Consider the following 23,655-nt stretch of genomic DNA (forward strand, 5'->3'; position numbering starts at 1 on the left):
CAGCACAAATCTAAAGCCAAAGTTATGTCTCTAGCAAATTCAAACTAGAAGATGAGAACAAAAGCTGGGAAAAAAACAGAACAAGAACAGCAACACTCTGGGTGACAGAAGGGCAAGAATTTTAGTTGTCATGACAGATTTGGTCCTCAGAACAGTGTTCTGGAGTGTACTGATTTATATGGCAAAGTGGCTCACTGTAATTGTTATAACCTTCCCCTACTCCACCCAGCAACAGTAAAGTTAGGGCTCCACCTCCCAAGAAAGTAGTTGATGCTCTGCCCCTCAGGACCAGTATATATGCACCAGTCACACAGGCCACTGCTCTCGGGGAGTTCTGCTCCCCTCACTTTCCATCTGAAATCTGGGGGATAGTTCTTCAGGGAAAGCAAGATGGATGCAGGATAACAGAAAAGATACTGCAATGGAACTGATCTCACTGATTACTGTTCTTCCTCCTTCCAGCCTGATCACCTGCTACCTCAGATGCATCCTAAGCAAACATATTGGTGATGCTAAAGTACTGTGTGTCTGGAGCACCTAACAGCAAGGAGAAAAACGCAGATCCAGGGCTTTGCAGGAAATTCTGAAGTCTGAAAATACCCAACTACCTGAGCTCTTAAATGATCAATTATTTTCTAAGTTGAGAAAGGTGGAAAGCAAGCTGCAGCCTTTTAAAACAACTTTAAACACAAAAACTCTTGTAAAACTTATTTTTCAGCCATAACATAATGGCAGAAGTAGCATCCCCTACATTTCACTGCTGGTTTTTACCACATTCTTAACTCCAAAGCATTCTGAACTTAAAAACAATGGAAAGACCTATTCTTTATCCCAAACCACTAGCCTTTTTTCCACTGCCAGCTGTTAGGTTCAAAATATAGCAAGAGATTGGGGTTGGCCAATTAGTAGTTTAGAAATTACCACATTAAAAGGCATTATTGGCTCAGGTCATCATGGATCTTTACTGTTGAAGTAATTACTAAAGTATTCTATTGCTCTGTCTCTAAAGATTAATCGCCTGGAAGCAAAGACTCTTCACTTAAATCACAAACTTTAAATATCTCTCCAGCACTATTTGCCCTCAAATGGCCTTGTTTTCTAAATTAGATTCTTCAGTTAGAGAATAGGCTGCTCAAGAACAGAAACAAGAGAATGTTTAAAAGCTTTTCTTGGGAAGAAGATGATATAAGTGAGACTGACAACTGTGAATACTGAGCAGCCTAAGCAATGAGCTACTACAAAGCAAAACTTGCATCCCAGCTGAATTGAATACTCACGGTAGAAAGAGTCCTCAATAAAACCAATTTGTTAGAACAACCAGTCTTTTATTGGTCTGTATAAAGTTGTGCTTACTAAAAAATAAGATCTAGAAAGGAAGGAGCTGCTCTCCTATTAGTTCAACTAGTGGTAAAAGTTACAGTATGCCTTTGTGAAGCAGATAACTGCATCATGAATTCACTAGAGACACATCATACTTGTAAAAAGAATCTGTGCAGAAATCAGATGAGATGAGATCAGATATTTATTATTTAATAAATATGTTCATCATCGAGGGAAACTACATGGTGTAACACTGACCAAAAATTAAGCTTAATTGATGCCTGGATTTAGTGGCATTTTTCTCCTTTGCTCAATCTTACAGCATCAACACTGTGGGAATAGGTTAAAGTCTTCACAAAGATGAGTTTCCTTGGACACTTTTGGTCATGGAATTTATTAGAAAGCTAATGAGAAGAGAGGGAAATGAAGAGACAAGTTCTAAGCATGCTCACAAGTACCCATGAGCTAGCAAATGGGATGGAGAAAGGAATCTTATTGTCTAGCCAAACCAATGTGCAAATCTGCAATGCAGCCTTCACAAACCTGACCAAAGAACAATTTTAGTATCTCCACTCAAAGGATTTCCCCTTCACTTCTGCTTAGATCCCTGAAGGTTCACATACCTAACTCAGATGGGACACTTCTCATTAATGAGATTTCTAAGAGGCTTTAAAGCAACAAAAAGTTGCTCAAAAGAAAAAGAGTAGCAGATGGAAGAGAAAAGAGCATCACAACATTTAACTGAGATTAGAATTCACCAAAAACTAAGCTTGTGTTTCTTTATTCTAATTTTTTTTAGGTATGTTTTTCTGCCTCAAGTGTTATTTACTGAAACACATCTCATACAGGCAGATTGTATCTTTTTTCTAAGGCAATCCTGGATTGCCAATGGCATTACTGTATGGAGTTGGTACTGACTGACTTATATTACTGATATTTTGATGCTCTTGACTTATTGAGAGTATCAAAATACTTCTGTAAAGAGCAGTATTACCCTTCTTAAACTGAAAGATTAAATTTGGATCAGAAAATTGAGCCCGATGTGAACAAATCTGATTTTCTGTAAGCACAGCCTACACAGAAGGATTAAATCTTTCTTGGTCTTCTGCACCAGATTCTTAAGTGTAACATGCAAACCTGAGACACTACAGAAGTTCAGATGACCTACAAGTAAATACATGGAGGTAACTCTTTTGACACATTAGGTACACATCTGGAAGACAAAAGCTCCAACCACTACTAGGGTGAGAGCTACAGAGGTCACATTAAAAAAGATAAATAAAGGGGTATGATCCCTCAACTGATTTTAGCAGACAATGTAGGGATGAAGCTACAAGACTGCGCCTCACAGCAGTACCTCATCCGGCAAGGAAAATACCGTGTAAAGATATCCTTTTGGAAACCAAGAAAGACTAACAGATGCAGGTTTATCCTCCTGGGATGTTTCCATTTTAAAACATGCTCTTTAACCAGTTTCAACTTCCTGATTAAGAACTTGTTATGCAGAAGGAAGATTTCTACTACTCACAGCCCTGATTACTGTGGACTCTAGTTTACTTTAATGCTGGAGAAGGAGAAAGTATGGAAGACACCTAGAAAGACTGATGAACTTCTGCCTAAACAGAAACAGTGAAGCACTGCAATCATACAAAACATGAAGAACTTAAATCCATACTTTTCTTCTTGACATAGGATGAAAACAAAGTAAAATAATTTACTTCTCTGCAAAATGCATCTCCCATTATAAGAAGACTAAGGACCCCATCACCAAGAGAATATTTACTTGTCAAAACTTCATTACTGACTTGTCTGGCCATAAGAGTTTATTTCAATTCCATCAATAACTCAAGGCTTAAGATACCTAGTAACTTCTCAGTTAACAACAGCTACCATTTCAGAACTTTCGATTTTCAAGACAGTGTACCTTCCTAAGAGCTGAAGTGGCCTAAGATTAATTCACGATCCCAGTGTGTTTAAGTCTGCCTCAATGCTAAAGGAGTCTAACTATCCTAAAGTCAGTACTCAGAAATAAAAACTTAAAACAAGAGAAGGCAAGTTTCTTGATAGCGTGATGAGTTTGGGTTTTCACCCCCATCTCTAAGAATGAACTACAAAAGTCTTGGCAAAAAGATCCTTATTGTTTCCACCCTCAAAATTTCTTCCATTAATTAAACAATATTTTTTCTCTTTCCCACAACATTCAGGAGCTGGAAGCTGTGAGAGAACAATGATCACTTCAGTAAACACTCTGTTCCATCTTTGAAAGCAAAGAACTGAAAAGTCTTGTTTTATAGTTAACACTTGACAGTGTACATTTTCAAGTGTTCCTCTCCTTACTTACAATTACAGTGATTTAACAGATGACTGCTGCCAGTCTTACTCCTTCTGCCTCTTTTCCCGTTCCATCCTTCTCCATTACATCTGTCTTAGCATCTGACATTTTGATGTGCTAATTCACAGAGGTGAACCACAGAAATCACCTTCTTACTAGCTTCACTTTCTGAATCAGCTCACCACAGGATTAAGTGTACACCAGTACAGAAAAGCAGGAGCAGCTAATGAAAGGAAATTTGGCTAGCAAATACATCCTATTGCTGAATTGGCTTAGTAACATGCAAAACCACATTCCTTTCAACATAAAGCAACACCAGAGGACTTCAGACACATCCTAGTTTGTATCCAGACATATCCCAGTTTGTATCCATGCACAGGAGAAGAACTTCAATGCATGCTCTCACTCGAATGGCTTTAGCCCCAGCCTACTTAACTGTGCTTGAGAAATCACCATGCTTCCAAAGGTGACTGTATGATCACCCCCTGCCCTCATTCCATTTCTTCCACATTGTGTGCCATTTCCTTTCTTGGTAGGTGGAGCCATAACTTCAACTATGGTGTAAATAAAGTAGAATGGAGATGAACAAAATTTCTACTTCTACGGAAGGTCACAAGATAATCTGCATCAATATAGTTGCTCCACTTCCACTGGCCAGCCTATAAACAATATAAGTCTTGAATTAAGGTGAAATTGGTTGATTTTTCTGCCTTTCATTGCAAAAAGAAAATATCTTTGTCATTGTGTTTACAGAAGGACAGAAATGAAAGAATATAGGATACACAAGCAAACTGAAAAATATGCATCCTCCAAAAGCATTAGTGTTTGTTTTACAGAAAGACAACTGAAAACATTATCTAATTAGCATGTACCAGATTAAACACAAACCCAGTACCCCTTCGACCGCACCTCATTACACCCTGAGAGACCTGACTGCAAGCTTATCCCATGTTTTATCAATACTCACTGTATTTCAGATAAGCCATCTTAAATAAAAAAGGTCCCAAGACTGTGTAATTTAAAACTTCATTTGTAGTCCCAATACTCTTATTTCACAGGCTTTCAACTGGTCTGTATTGCTAACAATATAAAAATATTTCCACTTTGATTTTTAAATTATGCACAGGACTCCTTATGAAAGCTGAACATGCACCATAGTAAACTATAATACTGAATTTAGGTTTTCTTCCATCCTAAAATGGCTTAGGTACCTCTGTGAGGTTTTTTTTTTTTTTCATGGGAGGGAATGTTTAGGTATGCAAGATTACAGTTTATGCTTTGGCATCAGAAATTAGTCTGAAGTCAACTTCTAAAAAATTATGTGCTCGTCTCCTTACTTCACTGACCTCACAGCAGTAAAATCCCACTTTACTTGCTGAATTGCAGATTCCCTCTGCAGCCTCTGCTGCTTAGAATAACTTATTAAATAAAATTACTTTAGAATTTGTATTCAAAATTGTGCCTCCTGCAGCTTTGCAGAAATTTACTCTTAGTTCAAGTGGATATGGAGAAGAGACTGCTCAAGGAACTGGTACAGAAAAACTGAAGAAAAGCATGAGACAGTATAAAATTCCACACTCTCAGAGATACAGGTTAAAAACTTTGAAAACAAACATGGGGCCATACAGTGAAAGAGGAAAATAGGCAAAAGCAGCACTGGAAAAGTCTGTTCCCCTCTAATTCACAGAAGTGTTCATAATCTGAACAGCAAGAATAAGAAAAAATAATGGCATTTCTAAGGATTTGGAGGCTTAAACTCTTAAATGCCCCAAATCGAATGTCAATTAAATGCTTTTCCCCAGTAAACACCAGGTTGTCTGTGTCTCTGCACTCAGTGTTGCCCACTGCTTTATTTGAAGACAAGCTTGTCTGCAAGTCAGCACTTAAATCTCTCCGAAGGCTAAACATTAAGAGAGGCTTTTTTAAGAATTTGCCTCTATTTGTTCAGGAAGGGGAGAAGCTTAAGACAAAACCTGCATTATTATACACAAAGATGATCAACTACTCATAACAGTTACTTTGGTTAGGGCACAAGAATATACAAGCACGTAAAAAGAAGAGAGAAAAAGTTGTGTAGCTCCTGCTTTCAAGGCTAAGAATTTTATTAGGCAACCTCCTTTTGCCCCCACTCCTTATACACACAATTTCAACTGCAACTCTAAAAATTAATCTGTCATTACAATGGATTTAACAAGACTTCAAGAAGAGCTGTTACATATTCTGAAGTGTCTGTCTCTCTACTGAAGATAAGCATACCTCATGCCTGCAAATTTAATCACTTTTAAAAAGCACAACATCTATCCAGACAAGATATGTCATGTACCCATGTATCACCTCTCTGTAAATATGGAAGCACAATAGCTCCTGCTAATAAGCTGAAATTTAGTCTGGCTAATAGGAAGGAAGGTGAGATGGTTGATAACTTCATTAGTTATGTTGAGTTCAAGTACTAAACCACCATTACTGTAAAGCAAGTAACAGCTCCAAAAATCAGTGTGGATTTTGTATGCATTCAGCAGAACAGAAAGAACAATGAGTCTTATTCTTATCAGTCATATTTATATATTAGTCTCAGAATGTAAGCATCCAGTCAAGGTACTGAACACAAAATACTTCAATACAGTGAAAAGACAGATTCACAGAACACTGAAGGTTCTGCTCAGCAGCATATTCTCTAGCTGATCAAGAGAATATGGGCAGACCCATGGGCAGATCAAGCACTGACATTCTGATGAAAGGGTTACAGTTAATTTCAAGAACAGTCTCAAAGAAGCTATTGGAAATGTTAAAAAGAGGCAAGGATTGTGTCATTTCCAAAGGTAGACTACAGGGGTACCTTGTTCACTGAAACTTTAGCTACATTGGCTTGACTGCAGAACTCAGAGGTCTTCACAAAATTATCTCATCACAGAAGCCCACACAACATTATCACCAGAAACACTGAGATAAGGTGTATGAAATTTGGTAGAAACACACTTCTAAGACTACTGTTTCTGTGATGGACTGGACATTATATATCCATAAGGAAACAGAAAAGGGCTTTAAGAATTTCCTATGGGCCATTTTATCTGCTACTGATATGCAGCCATCACTGTCACATAAAATCTTAAGCTTTACTTGGCCTAACATTATCAGAACTGCACAACATACTTAGCACCAGAAATCAAACCAGACCAAAATGAGACTGCAAAAACATACCTAGGATTATTTCTTACTTGGCAGAGACTGTTGATCACACAGTAGATATCCTCCAGCACTACTCTTGGACTTCCTGAGCTAATGAAGAGCATTTTTCCACAATGCTTAAGCAACAAGAAATCCTGGTCACCAGTTATAGAGTGCAGGTCCAGAATGAAAAAAAAAAATGCACCCAGAAATAGAAACCAAACCAACATAGCATTTTCAAGAGGAATTTGTTCACTGCTTGATTGTGAGACTGACATCTGTAACTACCCAAAACAAGTAGAGAGCTGGGGGTGAACATAGCTCATTTCATCTGGTTTCAGATCCTCATAGCAATGACTTAACTCAGTACCACGGTGAGATTTTTTTTAAATGCCAGAGGCTTGTTTTCTGTTGTTAAACAGTTTGACTCTGGCTTCCATAAAGTAAAATAAGGACACTTTGCACTGTCCTTGATGGCAAAGACATTTATAAAACATCTTCCATTACTCACTTCAACATTTGTTGGATCATGTAGGAATGCATCATATTGTACAACTTACCTGCTTGCAGGAGTGAGGAATATACCTGTTTTTTTCAGGGCAGCATAGGGCATTTGAAATCAGCAGAAAGCTTCATTGAGAGAAGACTTACTACATAGATCAGTTTGATAATTAACATAATTGAAAAAATATATGAATAGTCTGATATTTCTGATAAGCAGATTCCTTGTATCCATTAAGTTTTTTAATACATGTTCTTTAGTTTGCTCCTGATCACTAACATTTACATTCTTCACAGAGCCAAGGTAACACAGCAGGAATTTTAGTACTCAATATTTAGCACAGAACTATATTAGAAGTATTGCTAAGTGAGAGCTCTGCATTGACATGTACAGTAGGACAATCCCATTAACTGAACAGCTCTCCCACTAATAATTACAGCGATACCCGAAAACAGGCTTCTCTTCCACAATGTCTTTGATCCAAAATTTACTGGCCCTTTGAAAAGCTGTCCTTTGTTATTAAGATTTTACAGTTGGCTAGAACACCTACTAAAGACAGCATGGCTAGAATTTCATTGGCCAGAGAGTGCTAGACTAAGGCATTTTGAAAAAAGTTTTGCTACTTTGGGAAATTCACAAAAGGATACCTTTTGTTCAAATTATCATCTGGTCTCATTAGATCCAGTTCTTAATTTTGGGCTGTGCAGACATACAGTGGCCCAGAAGCATGTTCTCCTGCAAATTAGCCCTAAATGTGCAAAGATGAAAGTAAACATCCTCCTGAGTTTCACATGGTATGCTGAGAAAAAGCACATAGATCTAAAATATATGGGCAAAGAGAAGACTGTCCTTTAAGAAGACAGTTCTCTTGTTCGTCAGTGACACTTAAGTTCTCATCTTTAAAAGGTTGCCACCAGTATGGAGAACTCAGGGTAGTAACTGTAAGCTCTTATTTTCTTCCAATTTTCTGAGCATAACAGACATTGAGAGGCTGGCTTCTAAACGTTAGCTCAGGTTTATGACAACCCTTGTCTTGAGAAAAACATGCTCCTTGTTATTGTTCTGTTTTCCTGCTGCCAGAATAAATCTATAACCATTGCTTTAGCTGACAGACCCATAAGTCCAAGACACCAGAACAATTATCCATTCAGCTGCTGAGTCATATTTACAGATTATTAATGCAAAACCTGTAATGCTGTCAGAACTCCAAGGGAGCAAATCTTTAAAAACCAAACAGCATGCTGCATTGCAACCAACTATTAAACTACAGGGTTTAAAAATAAATTCTAGGATCCCTGTGAGCAATACTGCACTGCTCTGATAATGCCTGCACACTTAATATATACTGCCAATATTGCTTCCAGGACATGTTGACAAATATATGCAACGCCTCCAGACTTATCACCAGTGAACAGTGATGTGATGATTTCAAAATACAACTACTTCAGTGGACGGCTGGAGAGGGGCAATGTGAGAAAGTAATGTCACAAATTTTCAAGCCTATTTCCTCTTCCTCAACACTAGTAAGCTGACTTCTATTATACTGGCAGGTAGAACTCAGAACGGAGCACTTGATCACTATTACCAGTAAAACTTTAGCAGTAAATAGAAAAGCAAATATGCTATCTAATGTCTACAATTTAATAGATAGGATCCTGCACCTCATAAACAGCAAAAGATATTCTGCAGAAATGAAGAAAACACTTCCTGAAACAACGTAGAGTTTGTGTTTAAGGTTAATAGTGACAGAGGTAATATTATCTTGCTATTAAAATAAAACCTTAATTATTGGGAAGAAGTCAGCAAGCTCTAACTCTGGGGTGTCCTCATCTCCTGCACTTTCTTTATAATCTATACCTTGCTTTCAGTCTTCCAGTACCAGAAAATTTCAGATGATTTAACTTTAAATAAATAAAGAATCCTTTCTGAGGAACAGTCCTTCCACAAGATCAGAGGTAACACTGCGTGTAACTCTAAAGTGATGAGATGCACCATATTCATAATTACCTTCTTCTGAAGCTGACTGAAAAGCTCATCACATCATGCCTATTAATAATGAACCAGAAGTTCTGGCACAAATACCAAGTTGTCACACATGCCAGATGTTCTTCTGCTGCAACCTGGGCACAGCACTATGCCAGATCATGGCACACATCACATGAGTATGGCAGAATAGACTTCTCTTCCTGAATCAGGTGCAGCTCAGGACTGCTCAGCCAGAACTTTCTCCTCTTCGCACACCCGAGTAAGAGTAGGATGAACTCAGTCATTTTTTAGAAACCTGCCATTCCATTCCAAATTAAGTTAACATTCTATCAGTCTGCTAAGGACATAATGCCAATATATGACCTGGCCTTTCTCACAAGGACAGGGACGTGGTTTTTTATTTTGTTAGAAAACATAGCATTTCCTTTTACTTTGTGAATGCCCAAGTTGATTTCAGTTCTATCTTGTTTAGATCCTTTTCACTTTTCATTAATTTCTCTGGCATCAGGCAATGAAGTTTCACCTTCAACATCAGGCTAAACAGGACTACAGGGAGTTTATAACAACTCACCACCCAATACTGTGCACTCCCAATGTAATAAGCAAATATTTGCATTTTTCATAAAAATTTATTACAGCAAAATCTTTTCCACTGATATACTTAAACCAGGAGCACGGCTAATAGTATCACTGGCAAGTATCATGCTGTTCTTTGCTCATTAGCCAGATGGTAAAACTAAAACATTTGTTCTGTTTACTGAAGGTGGCATAAAAAGGCAATTCAACACCAAAAGAACAGTAGCATAAAATACTTACAGAAAGTAACCAGAACATATATAGGCAGTGCTTGTCCCTCAAAAATTACTAAATTTTTATTGAATACAATTCCCAATTTTTAATTCCATATTTGATTAGTTTTTGAAAGCAGTCAAGAAACAGGTATTTGGACCTCTCTTGGCATCATCTAGTTATTCACTGTCATAGCTGACTGCATATTACATCTCGTTCCATCAATGCCTTTACCTAAGACAAAATGCTTCAGAAGTTTTACAGTGAGCCGCTCATGTCTTGCTTTGCTGTGCTTTGTAATCTGCACTGCCCAATTCTGCACTGATTTAGCTTTATACCAAAACAAAACCACCTGGCAGAACCTTAAAAGAGTCTGGGAACATAGTTCAAGAGACTGCAGCCTCCTCTTCCAGGAAGTTATAATAAAAGCCAGCAACTACTTTAAATAAGGAAGCTGACAAGAGTTTATGCAAGTGCCCTGTTACCATTAAAACATGAACTGACTGCTTGGCTAAAAATAATGAGTGTTATTCACCTTTCACAGCACAATATAATGTTCATGTTCAAATTCAGGCATGGGGAACAAGGATCAGAATTTGACAATGGAAGATTTTGCTTAATGGAAGGATATAAGACGACATTTCTCCTCTTCAACTTAAGTAGCTACTGTTAAATTGGGTTGTTATATTTCATTGCATCTAACTACTAACACAAAGGGTACCAAAGATTTAGGATGGAAGTAAGACCCATTTAATTAATAAACAAAAAAAAATAGATTTCAGTAGTTTTTCTGAGCAGAGGACATTACCGATTTGCTGTTTAGAGACAGTATCCCATTAACTGCTATATATACTGCTGCATCAATTGAGGCTTTGAAGATAATATCTGCCACTCACTAGTTTAACCCATTAAAAGAAAAAGCTTACAATGTCACTGCTGGAGAGCGATGACACAGAAGAGGCAGATGAACCAGAGGATAACTGTTGTGTGCTGGCCAGTGACAACGCCAAGTGCTGATTGTAAGATGGTTCGGAGTCTCTGTTCTGCTGCTGTTCTCCATTGCAGAGAGCTATCGGGTCTCTTATTTTCAACCTATTATCTGTTAACAGAAAACATAAGTATCATTTAAGAGCACAGAATACAAACACATGGGCCTTGAAGTCTAAGAAGAGCTGCAATTTAACAAGCTAATTGAAAAACAGGCTCAGAGAAAACTAATCTTGGGTTAGAAAGTTACAGGCTCCTTTTATTTTTTTTTTCCTGTATATCTGAATGATTAATTTCAAGGCATGAGTATTTTGAATTACATCAAAGTCAAGAAAAAATTTTAAGTTGGTTTCCTGCTATACCTACCAAGTTCAGGTGATAAATTAATTTTGCTCCCCCACTTCTTTTTAATCCAGGCCCTGTAGTCAATCACTTCTTGGGTCACTTTGATGATTCTACCTAATGTGCTAAAAAAATTTTTCAATTAAGTATTAAACAAAGACTGTTCGTTACATATTTGCAAGCATTTTAACAAGCTACCAAATTACACTCAAAGTCAGTTTAAGATATCCCTAACCAAAGAATCTTTTTGAACCTTCTTTTTTTTAGCACACCACTTATATTCATATTATTTTTCTTTTACCATACTAACATGCAAGCAGCGACACACAGGTAAGATTTTTACTCCGTATTTCTAAATGGAATGCATATTAACTATAAAGAATGCACATGCTGATAACAGTATATTTGATAAAAGCAATTTATAGTTCTTGCATTTCTCCATACAGGAAGTTTTTCCACAAAATCTGGATTATAAACAGGTATGGGATGTACAGAAGACAAAAAACATCCCAGCATCACAACTGGTTGTGTGGAGACAGAGACCTTCACTAATCCTTGCTTCTGGATTTACAGAATAACTTATAAGGTGATAATGCTCCCACAATTACAAAGTACCATGGATTGTGAGGTAGTGGAATAAGAAACAGACTGGCTCCAAAACAAGGTAGAATTTCAATAAACTCATAACAGTAAGAGGCTCAGAGAAAAGCTTACCTGGTCCTGCTGAACAGTGACCAGTTATCAACAAAGTAGTGTTTTTCCAACACACTTTCCCAACATTCAGCTATTTGAATCATACTTCTTGAGTCTTCTTGTTTGAGAGATAAATTTTCAAGGTTTCTTTACCTTAGAGACTAGTCACTGAATCACTAACTATAAACTCCACACTCAAGATACATGAGAAATTACTATTGTACAAAAACGGGCTGTGCAAAGTTACCACTGTGGAACAGGTAATGTTATTTTTTTTTAACCTTCAAAGGTTACATTAAAGTTTATCTTGTATTTCACATCATAAAGGTACCTTGTACCGGTACTGGAATTTTGTTTTAGTTTAGGTGTACAATGGGAAGGCAGGACATACAAAAACCTAATATATTTAGACTATCTTAACTAGTTTTCACAGCAACCCTTTAGGTAGCAATAATTCTCCTATTATCCTAGCAATTACTATTTCATGCAAGACCAAATATCACATGTTCCATGTTAGTCTTCTGACTTTAAAGACATGTTACTGTTAGTACTGAAAAGGTCAGTCCAGCAAACATTGAACCAAATAATATCATCTAAATTACAAGTCCAAGTGCAGCTGCAGATGGGCCACCAGGACACAATGATCATCATCCACCATTCTATATGTGTAATGTGGATAAAATGATGGATGCTGGAAAATAAAATCTTGAATTTTACATGTAGAATTACAGGTGTGCTTGTCACCACTCAGAAATTAAAGATCTGGGTTATAATTGAAGATCAACTTTGGGACCCACAGTTCAATAGCTAAGCAGAGCACACTAAGAAAAGAATAAATAAATCAGAGGATCACATTTTGTTGATGTATACTCCCATGACATAACAAGCAGTTCTGGTTTCTCAGTCTCAAAGATGAGCAAGAGACAGAATGAAGATAGGGATGACCAAAACTGCAGAGGTTCAGCTGTGGCCCTAAAGCTGCAGCTCCCAAGAGAGCAACACCAATATAGGACTCAAATATGCACCAGCTGGGTCTCATCAGCACCAGGACAGGGAAGGAAATCTTGCAGTTAAAAAGTTTCATCTGAGAAGGCCTTCAGAAAGAGCTGAGCTTCTACTCTAGGATTACACAAATTTCAAAACTACCACCAGCTGTGGTCTCACAACCAGAAAGTGAACATGGGCTGACTAACAAGCTTGTTACATATAAGGAGTTTGTCAAACCTGATGCTCCTTGGAGGACTGTCCTGGAAGTGAACAGAGACTCATAATTTCATATAGCAGAAGCAAAATGAACAACAGACATTGGCATTTTCATCAGACTGGGTGACTGATATACCAAAGAACAGAAAATTTTAGGCGAAATGACGGCTACACCAACAATTGTGGAAGAGTTGTGTGCATAGAATGGGGGAATATGTTCTCTCACTACTTCATTTCAAAGAGCACAGAGATCAAAGCTCTGAACTCTCCTTTATGGTATCAAGGTAGAAAAAAGGAAATTCTCCAAGTTATAAGGTCAGGAGTCCAAAGGCAGACCCATGCTACAATGCTTGTGCAGCAAAATTAAAGACGTTCATTATGAGACATCAGAAGCTGAAAGGTGATCAAGGTTAAACTGACATAAACTTAATAAAGCAGCAAAGAGGAAGCAAGTGTGATCAAGCCAGGTATTGATCTCAAAAGAACACCATTTCCTATGTATGGGACTCAAGCACATCCATGGGTTCAAAGAACAATTTTTTAAAATAAGCATTTGAAAATTGTGCCGAAATTGATTTTCAACACCAAAAATGCTTAGGAACAAAACAAAGAGACCTATTAATCTACCCTGCCTTTATTGTGAAAAATGTCATGCTTTTGGGGCTTTTATTTTGACTGAGGCCACAATTTCTACAGATGTCTGAGACAAACAGTTCTTCAAATATGCTTGTTTGGAAGACATGAAAAAATACTGTTAACTGCTTAGTAAAATCAGACAGGTCTCCTGAGAAAGATGCCCCTTTAAGTTTTTTCCCTTAATATTATCATATAGTTAAGACCAGGAATAAGCTATTTACTGAACTAGTTTATTTTATATATTTTACATATATATATTTATATTTTCTATATTTCTATATTTTATATAAGGAAGAGACCCAACAACTTTCCAAGCACAGAGATGGAAAGATCACTTTCTAGCTGGCTGTGGTTGTTTTGAAGAATATCATCTGTAAATGACAACTCCAGACACGCAGTAGAAAACTGCCTAGGCTTTTGCAGACTCTGACTTGTTGGCATTACAGGTCTTTCCCTTATCCAGCTGCACCGCATCTAGCACAATACAGAAGATTTCCAAAGTTTAATTTATACTGAAGGGCATGTGACAGCAAAACCAAGTCTTCCATTCTTCCCTGCATATGACCTCCTCAGCTTCCCAAACGTGGCTGCAGAGCTGTTTAGAGATGCAGTCTGAGCACACATTCCTAGCCAACTATGTGACAGAACAGCGTGTGAGCCAACATCCCAATCTGCAAAACATAAATATTAACCTAAGGATGGATTTTTGTCACATTCAGAGCAGCACAACTTAGGGTTATGAAAGGGTACAAACTTCTCTCTCCCTCTTGCTCCAAATGTGAATTCCTGATGCTTCTGTCGCTTCTGATCTACCCATCATCAGCCACAAGCTGGATCAAGCTCTGGACATGACAGAAGCATTGAGATAATCGCTTTCAGTCAGACCAGAAAGTCCATCTGACTCATCTTCTGACTGCAAGGCTGCTAGATCTCATGCAAGGCAAGATTCAGACTAAGAAGGAAGGAACAGCACAGCTGACATTGGACAGTACACAGGTACTTAGCCTGGGCAAGGTATAATATGAAATTACACCTTAATATGAAGGCCATAGACAGGGTAACAGATAATCCACTATTTAAAGGTACACAAATCAATAAGCAGAGTTTATTGAGAGCTTGTTGTCAAATATCTGCTAAGGTTTCCTGTGGTTCATCAAGAAACAGAACTGGAAAAATGATCTCAAAACCAAGTCCAAAGAAGGGCAATAAAGCTGGTGAAGGGCCTGGAGCTTGAGTCCTGAGAAGATCCGAGTTGTTTGGCATGGGAAATAAAGAAGCTTAGGGTGGACCATATAATTCTCTACAACTACCTGAAAGGAGACTGTACCAGGTAGACATGGGTCTCTTCTCGCAGTAAGGGAAAGTATAAGAGGCAATGACCTCAGGCTGCATCACAGAAGGTTCAGATTAGATAAAAGAATGAATTTCAACAAACAGGTTGTCAAGCACTGGAACAGGGTGTCCAGGGAAGAAATGAAGTTACTGTCCCTGGGCGGACTTAAAAGCCATGTAACTGCGGCACTGGGGGACACGGTTTAGTGGTGAACACAAGAGTGGCTGCTGGGTTAACAGCTGAACCCAGTAATCTTTGGGGTCTTTTCCAACCTAAATGATTCTGTGAAAATATCATTCCTCACAGACTGAAGAAGTGAGCTCACTTGAGATGGCACACTCTTTCCCAGAGACAGGCTAGGAGCAAAGATCACATGAAAGCTGTTCAAAGCACATACTAACACCAATCCTTAAGCAGGAGATATCCTGCCCATGACTCTATTTCACAGCTAGACTCATGTCTCTGCAGCCCTAAATATTAAGAAATCAATCACAACTTTCAGTCACCTTGGCTGAAGACAACACCAAATTTTATCTTGCATACAAGCTGTACAAGTTCAAAATGGATCAGTCTTGTTTTCCTAAGAGGAAACTCCTTTTTCCAAGATGACAGGAATCTGCTTGCTCTAATAAAATCAACCAAACTGTCAATCAAACTCTCCTCAGCCATTCTCAGAAGGGGATAGGTAAGATTGACTGAGGACAAAATAGTGTTAAGGTAATTTCTGTAACTGTAAGAAACAGTTACAGACATTATCTTAACACTTCAGGATTCAACTGATTACTGTTTCCACTGAGAAGAAAGCTTTTCCATAATAGGACATAGCTTTTAATTCCCACTACACCTCAGATGTTCTATTTGGAAGCCTGAATGATGAAGGTAGTAAGTGATGTGAATCTATCCCTTATTCTGTGGGACTTGCTACCACACAACATGATGAAGAAAAAGGCCTATGCTGCAGAAGGACTACTATCTGACTTTTTTTTTCCCCCCCACTGGGACTACCAGAAGCAGCAACCCTTTAGAAAGCCTTCAATTAATGCAGACATTTTTGTGTTGGACTGACCCTGAAAAAGAACTACAACAATCACCAAGAAAGATGTGAAATCTACTGAGTATCATCTACAAAATAGAACTCTGTACACAGAAACCTTCCCTGGGAAGAGGAAATATAAAGTCAAAGCCATCAGACAGTTCAAGAACCATCCTACTGAGGAAAAAACTAGCCCAAAATTAGGACAAAACTGAATAAACTCAGCCTGGGGAGTTCAGCCTCCTGCAACTTCCTATCCTGTCAGGTAATCTTCATTTAGTCTTGATCCCTCTAGTAGAATGTGATGTTCTACTAGAAGCCAGTCCCTGCTCTTAAATGGAGCCTACTGTTTATAGTTACAGCTATGCTATATTTTAACCTACTTACTAACAAATCTAGAAAAGGGAAAAAATGGATCAGGACAAAGAGCTCCCAGATGGCCAGGCTTTAGGTCAAGCCAACCAGAAAGGTCTTTACACAGAGCACGGACCACTCTGCCTTACAGCAGGAAGAGGGATCCACAAACATACCTGGATTACCCAAGCACATCAGGTTTAACTGAGACCAAACATGGAATGTTGACTTCTGAAACAGATTTGTTACCAAACAGCTCATCATCCATTTACAAGTCCTTTGCACTGACAAGACTGGTGCTAGGGGAACTATTTGTATACAGTAATTTGTTGAATGCTGAAAACCTTGTAAGCCAGTGGCATGATGGGTTCTGAGATTCAGATGTCACTGGCAGAGACAGCCCAGAACTCAAAGACAGGTCAGACACGACACCTGAACACTGCTGCTGGGACTGCTCCACGAGTTTGCAGTTGTGAATAAAATTCAAACATTTCCCAGATACAGTAACAAGTGCAAGTCCATGCAAAGTGCATATAGTGATAACATCTGAGCCTCCCACTAGATGCTATACAAATATACTTTTTGATGCCTGTAGTAAATAAAGACACCTCATAAGAGAATGGCTATATTCTTCAGAGAAAAACAGAGAAGTTAACGGAGACCAGGACACAAGACAAGCAAAACTTCAGGAATCCCTAGGCTAGTCTACCTGTACTTAGATAAAAACAAAGTTTCATTCAGTATCAAGAACTGTCAGCCAATACACATTTAACAGTGACCTTTAATATCTTAAGACAGCAGTCTCAAATGTCAGTGTGCAACACTCCATACCCCTCCTTCTGTACCTCCAACACAGTGCAGTCTCAACCTCTGTGAATTTAATACCACTAAAAACCTAAAGGATTTACAGGCACTCCTCAAGTACTGTCAGTTTTCAACTCACAAGTGAAAGACTGTGTCCACTTTGATGTAAGCTTACTAGAGGAAACTATTTCACCTTCCAATGACATTAATGCTGAAAGTTTACATCATGACTAGAGTTTGCAGTTGTACTGAGATGGTTTATGTGACATCTTACAGCCATCCTTCCCTGTGATTATCTGGGGAGCTCAAAGCCACTGGGATTTTAGGGAAGTCTCGGGGAAGAGACATCCTCTGATCTAGCCCAAATTCACACTAAGGGTTAGAACAAAAGGTGCTAGAGCAGATACATGAATGGAAAAACCACATGGCAGCCATGCCTTCATTATCTTTCTCCCCTCTCTTTCAAAAACCAGAAGTTGCAAAGGTGAGAGCTCAAAGCACTGGTTGTATTCTATGAAAGACATTAAGAACTGCATTAAAAATGGCATGTCTAGAAGCATGCTACTTTTAATGGCAGTTCTGGCAACATGATCAAACTGGACTGATTCTATTAGGTTTTAATATAGTATTTTAAGTCTTTTTAAATCCTTAAATACATATCAAATCTTTTAAAACAGCTTATGGGAGCATTTATTAAAGAACCAGGGAAATTCTTAGCCTTGTTGTCTAGTTTTCTAATTGTCTAAACAAGTAATCTGATCACACACATTTCTTTCTGCCACAACACAGACATGCATCATACTAAACATTAAACCAGCAAACCCTCCTTTGAAATACTACAAGCAGAATGTTGGACTCATCCTGGGTTTTACCATACTCGCTTCATTTCAGTGCTGCACATTGAGGCACTGCACTCTCATATCCCTGGGCAGGTTAAATTTCTGGGCAGATTTCAATACAACCACAGTTAAACAATAAATAATAACATTCCTTTTATGAATCTAGAACCAAACATTCCTAACTGATTACACAGACAAATGGATATTGAAAAAGTGAACTAATTACCTCTCAGAATCTCTATTTGGATATGATCTTGCAAGTGGTGATACTGCATGGCTAAGAACAATGTAGGCATAATCAAAAACTTGCTTCACTTGCATGGCACCGTAAGAACTTCTGCCAACGTCGTTTCCTGAAATAATGTGACAGTCATCAGATCAACTTTTTTAACATCAGTTACCAAAACATTACTCATACTTAAAGCTCAGAAGCCTCACAATACAGCTTAATTCTGTTTAAACCAGTTATCCCATCCTAGCCACATCAGGAACGCCCAAGTGTGCCTACTTCAACAAAAGAAGTCGACCTTAGGAATAACACTTAACAATACGCACTCCATTTAGCACTTCTAAAATACTCATATATAGTCCTTGAAAGAAATAGAGCATAGAGATCAGCTTAAACCTCTTAGAGCTGTCTTCCAGAGGGAACCTACCAAGTTCAAAGTACCATGTCTCACTTACCAGTAGAGTTCTGCAGGCCAAATTCAGTTTAAAATTTCATTTGTGTAACCTTCATTATGTCATAGAGACTTACATAAAACCCTACTTAACCTTATCAAAACTACAGATTAATAAACCAGCACATACAGATTTATCTCCACAGGATAAGCCAGTTTTTAATAACTATCATAGAAGATTCCAGAAGCTTTTATAGCACTGTTTTTGATCAAGTTCGTAGCACTCTCAACTGCCCTACTTTAGGAATGAGTGACATTTTAACTGGAACTCTTACCAAGTCTATTGCCATGTGAAGAACTACAGATGTTAAGAACATTGTATCAGTGACAATGTACAAGAACAGATCACCCATCTGATACCTAGAACTATCTTGCTGTTACTAGCAGAAGGCATTTGGGAGGTTCATGTGGATGGTTTTGGCATCAGACATCAAAATTCACTGTCAGCATTCAATTTAAGAAACATAAATAAAACTGCTTTCAAATGGTATAAAATATGGACTAGGTCTTGAGTAGGTAGAAAACTGCTTACAGGGCAAGGGTCCTTCCTTCAGAATGATGTGTGAAATGCTGTGAGAACACTAGAAAGGGGTGAACCACCAAATATGAAAATAAGATGAGAGCCCATGAATTAAAAAAAAAAAAAAAAAAAAAAAATCTGCTTTGAAAAATTGATGGGTAAAGGACAGAATCCATCCTTTGGAGGACAGAATCCAACAAGGCTGAGTTTGACTTTAGAGGAACACTTCACTCTCGAGTGTTTTTTCCAGCAAGCCACTATAGACAACCTGCTGAAATTTGTCATCCAGGGGAAGAAAACAGATTCCTTTCAAAATTCCCCAACCATAATGCCACTCTAACAGAAAAGCATAATCAATGAAAACTAACTCAAAATATAAAAGCATTTTGGGAAAACAGAATTTTTCCAGTAATTCACATGGTCAAATAAAAACCGATCAAGAAATACTTCCTGTTTACTGACATAACTGAGTATCTTGCTCTGAAGGCACCACTGTTGTATACAGCAGCCACTAGGCTCAAAGTTAGAGAAGCCTCTCCAAATGGTTTATTTGCTTTTGGACTCTACTCTGAAGTAAAAGCAGAGATCAGTGTGGGCCTAGGACAGTGAATCTAGGAGGAAACACATGGTAATGTTCTTCACAGAGGACTTCACAAAGGACTTAGTCCAAAGGTGCTGAAAAGTGACCAAAATGTTTTAGTGGTCGTGAAACCAGAACACAATGCTAATTATACTAAAAAAGTAATGATTAATTCTGCAAGGGCTTTTCAGAGGTAGGACACTTGTGTCTAGCCACATAATGATATTCTAAACCTAGATATGTAAGAGAATTAAACTGAGAAGGAATACAGAAATGGAATATATACAAGTGGCGAAAAACACACCTACCACTAAATTAAAGTCATTCTATGGTTAGACTTAATGTTAGGGCTCTTCTCCAACCAAAATAATTCTATAAATTCACATAACACTAACTAAGAATACACACTCAACGTGCACTCAAAGAATCTTTATTCGTTTAGTCTAACCCAATGCTAGGCAGGTACATTTGGCATGTATCCTGCATAAAGTTATACCAAAATGAAGACAGGGCTGCCACAAAATATTGGCTATTCCTTTCAGCAGTCGCCACTACCTCCTCCGTTGTGCCAGCAAAAGAAATCACAAGCCTTTCCTAAACCAATTACAGCAAACCTGGGCAGTTTAGTTTAAATCAATGAAGTTGTGTTTGAGTCTTGATTGAAGCAGATTTGAGAACAGAGACAGAACAGCTCATGCCATACCATGGCATGCTTGGGTGCCTGGATTGCCTCATTCTGCACCTGTAACTCCTTCATAAAAATGTCTGAATTAACGGGTCTTAATGAATTATACAGTCTGCAGAGCTTTTTACTTGGGCTGCAGCAGGAGCTACTGTGAACTGACCTGTCAAGTCTGTATAAAGATGACCCTAGCCAATCCACAAAACAACATATTAAAGAAGCCAGAAGATCACACATTTGCATTTGCTGCCCTGAATAGATTTTCTTCTGAGAGATCACTCTCATTAGAGAGCCACGTCTTACGTAACTGAGCATCCTTCTTTGGTCACAATCTAGACTGATCAGTTAAAGCACGCAACTCAAATGCTGTCACTCTTTAAAAAAATCATACATACTTCAATCCTCAGATGTACATTAGCAGACAACAATGGTGTGTGATTTCATGTATAATTCAATCCTTATTCTTTCTTACAAAGCCTTCATCCCTAAAGGAGCATGTCCAAAATTTCCATCACTTGCTATCAGTATTACCACTCCATCAGGTAGCCTTCCTTTACCTGAAGCGGTTTTAAGAACACGGCCTGAAAAGGTAAAGGTAAGACCATGAGCTAGAACTGAAGCAGACCCATTCATGTTAAGCTATTAGCTAGTAGACAGCTTTTTGCAACATTCAGCATTAAAGAGGTTCTTTCAAATGCTAACTTCAATGAACCTGTGTATTTTTATAAACATTTATGCTTTATACACACACACATATATATTTACAGGTTCTAATGACAGATAGCTGATACTGAAAAGCTGCAACGAATCATTCTGGGCAGCCACTGAGGCTAGAAGAGAATCTCATAGATGTTGCCAATCTCAAATCTATTTACTTCCCATACTTGTGGCCTATCAAGATGCAGAAGCAAGCAACATGAAACATAATAAACCCTGCAAGTTAAAGATTCTCTTTTCCAAGGAAACACATTGAACTAAAGGTTTAGAACTTTCATTACTGCCCACAGCAATTCAGAATGAAGAACAAACTTGCTCATGAATGGAGCTGCACAGGTGGAACTCCAAGTTTTCAACTTGGTGTTAAAGAGTAGCAATTTAGCTACTCTAGCTACTGCCAGTCTGAAACTAGACCAAAAATTATTTCTGTTCTGAGCATCACAATGGTTGGAGGACCTTGATAATCACCTGATTCACAAAGGTATAAAACAACAAGCCCTCCCAACAGTCTGCTGGGTAAATGCCAAGTCTGTTTTACAGCCAGAGATTAAAAGATTTGTCAACTGCAAAGTTATGTCTGACAGGACACTGGTAGACCAACTCCAGACAAACCTCCAAGATGACATCATCTACCCTCCTCCAACATATTCCTGTGAACAAACTTCTAGGAGCCTGGCTTTGCAGCTCTCTTTAATAAATGCTTTTACTTTTTTATATATTTTTCAAAAAGGACAAGTGCTTTGAGAAACTGAAACGGTGCAGCTACAAGATGTTTATGGAAACTCCTTTAGACAATGCTAAGGGAATGATTTTCATTTCATTACCCTGTCCTAGGACACTAACTCAAGATGAAGGATCTTAAACTATGTACAAAGACCAAGTATAAATGACTACTTCAAAATGCATCACCGCTACATTAGTCTGATAACTCAAATCTGGACCTCAACAAGGTCCCCACTTGAAGTGTCGACTTCTGACATTTTTGTTGGAATCCTGGTTCTTAAATCACACAAATTATCTTCTGGCACACAATGATCAGTCTCTGAGAATCTCTGAGGAAACGCTGCAGTACCTAAGAGAACCTAAGAAAACCCACTGCAACCAAAACAACAACACAATATGAAACCTGGATGCCTGTTCCTCCCAAATCCAGGAACTAACACAAGGTAATGAGCAGGTTAGAGTGATGTATCACATCCTTCTGATGACACCTTTCATCGCTTAGCCAGACATCACACCATTTCACACTGAACAAAAAACAGTTCCTTCAACTTTAAGAAACTAATCCCACTAAACACATTTCTGTTCCCTGCAAGACCACTTTAAAGCTGTTCTTTTGAGTTATACCCTTCAGTATCCCATTGCTGAACTACTGCATACACTGACAGGAGTGACTTTTACACTACTTTGATAATCTTTGAGAAATTGAAAGGGAGAGCTTTTTTCATCCCTGTACTTTTTGTCTCATTTTGGGATTAAGAAGCTATCTTTCCAAGTATTCTTCCAAGGTTTAAAAGGAACCTTATAGACAGTGATCAGGCTACAAAAACAAAAGAAAGAAAAAAAAAAAAGATTGAAAAACAAAGTTAAAAACCTGTGCATACAGTGCAAACACAGGTTTGCAGGGGTAAAATTCACCAGCAGCTTAAAGTGGAGACATCTGTGTCCACTCTTTATGAAAATAACTTATTCCCATCTCCTTCACAGTACTACCACCAACCCTCAGAGTCAGACATTGAGTGGATCTGAACACAAACTCAGAGATGACTTGTAAACTGGGCAAGGACCTGAACCCTTGGGAAAGATTTTTGTACTGGGACAGAAGGAATAACAGAATTAAACTAATTAACAGAATTCTAGACGCTATTAACATACACCTGACAGGCAATTTTAGATACTGTACGAATATGTGATTAAGTCTGAATCTAAGGAGGCTGTACTCATCAGATCTGATTCAAAGAGATATCCTATATGTGCTATGTAATTTTCCTCCTAGCTTCTTCTGGCAAGTTCTGAAGGTCTGTGGTAGCTGCTGAAAAATATCCCTATGAGACACAGTGGTCAGATAACTTCAAAATATTGTCAGTTTTCATTTCCATTTCCAAAACACTATGCCCTGTAAGAATTATATTATCTCACACCATATAAACTCTTTATT

The 23,655-nt window shown here is 38.1% G+C and overlaps 1 protein-coding gene across 4 annotated transcripts in view; it reads right to left on the minus strand.

The window, feature by feature from the left end:
- TENT4A (terminal nucleotidyltransferase 4A) overlaps nucleotides 1-23,655 on the minus strand; it is a 58,236-nt gene that overhangs the window by 12,000 nt on the left and 22,581 nt on the right. For all 4 annotated transcript variants that reach the window (XM_059855109.1, XM_059855099.1, XM_059855094.1 and 1 more), the window contains exons 8-10: nucleotides 18,545-18,671; nucleotides 11,448-11,548; nucleotides 11,021-11,193 (exon numbers count right to left, since the gene is read on the minus strand). In XM_059855109.1, coding sequence (XP_059711092.1) covers nucleotides 11,021-11,193; nucleotides 11,448-11,548; nucleotides 18,545-18,671 — 401 coding nt within the window. The remainder of the gene's footprint in view (nucleotides 1-11,020; nucleotides 11,194-11,447; nucleotides 11,549-18,544; nucleotides 18,672-23,655) is intronic.

This window comes from Haemorhous mexicanus, chromosome 1 (genome assembly GCF_027477595.1).
Source record: "Haemorhous mexicanus isolate bHaeMex1 chromosome 1, bHaeMex1.pri, whole genome shotgun sequence".
NCBI classification, from domain to species: Eukaryota; Metazoa; Chordata; class Aves; order Passeriformes; family Fringillidae; genus Haemorhous; species Haemorhous mexicanus.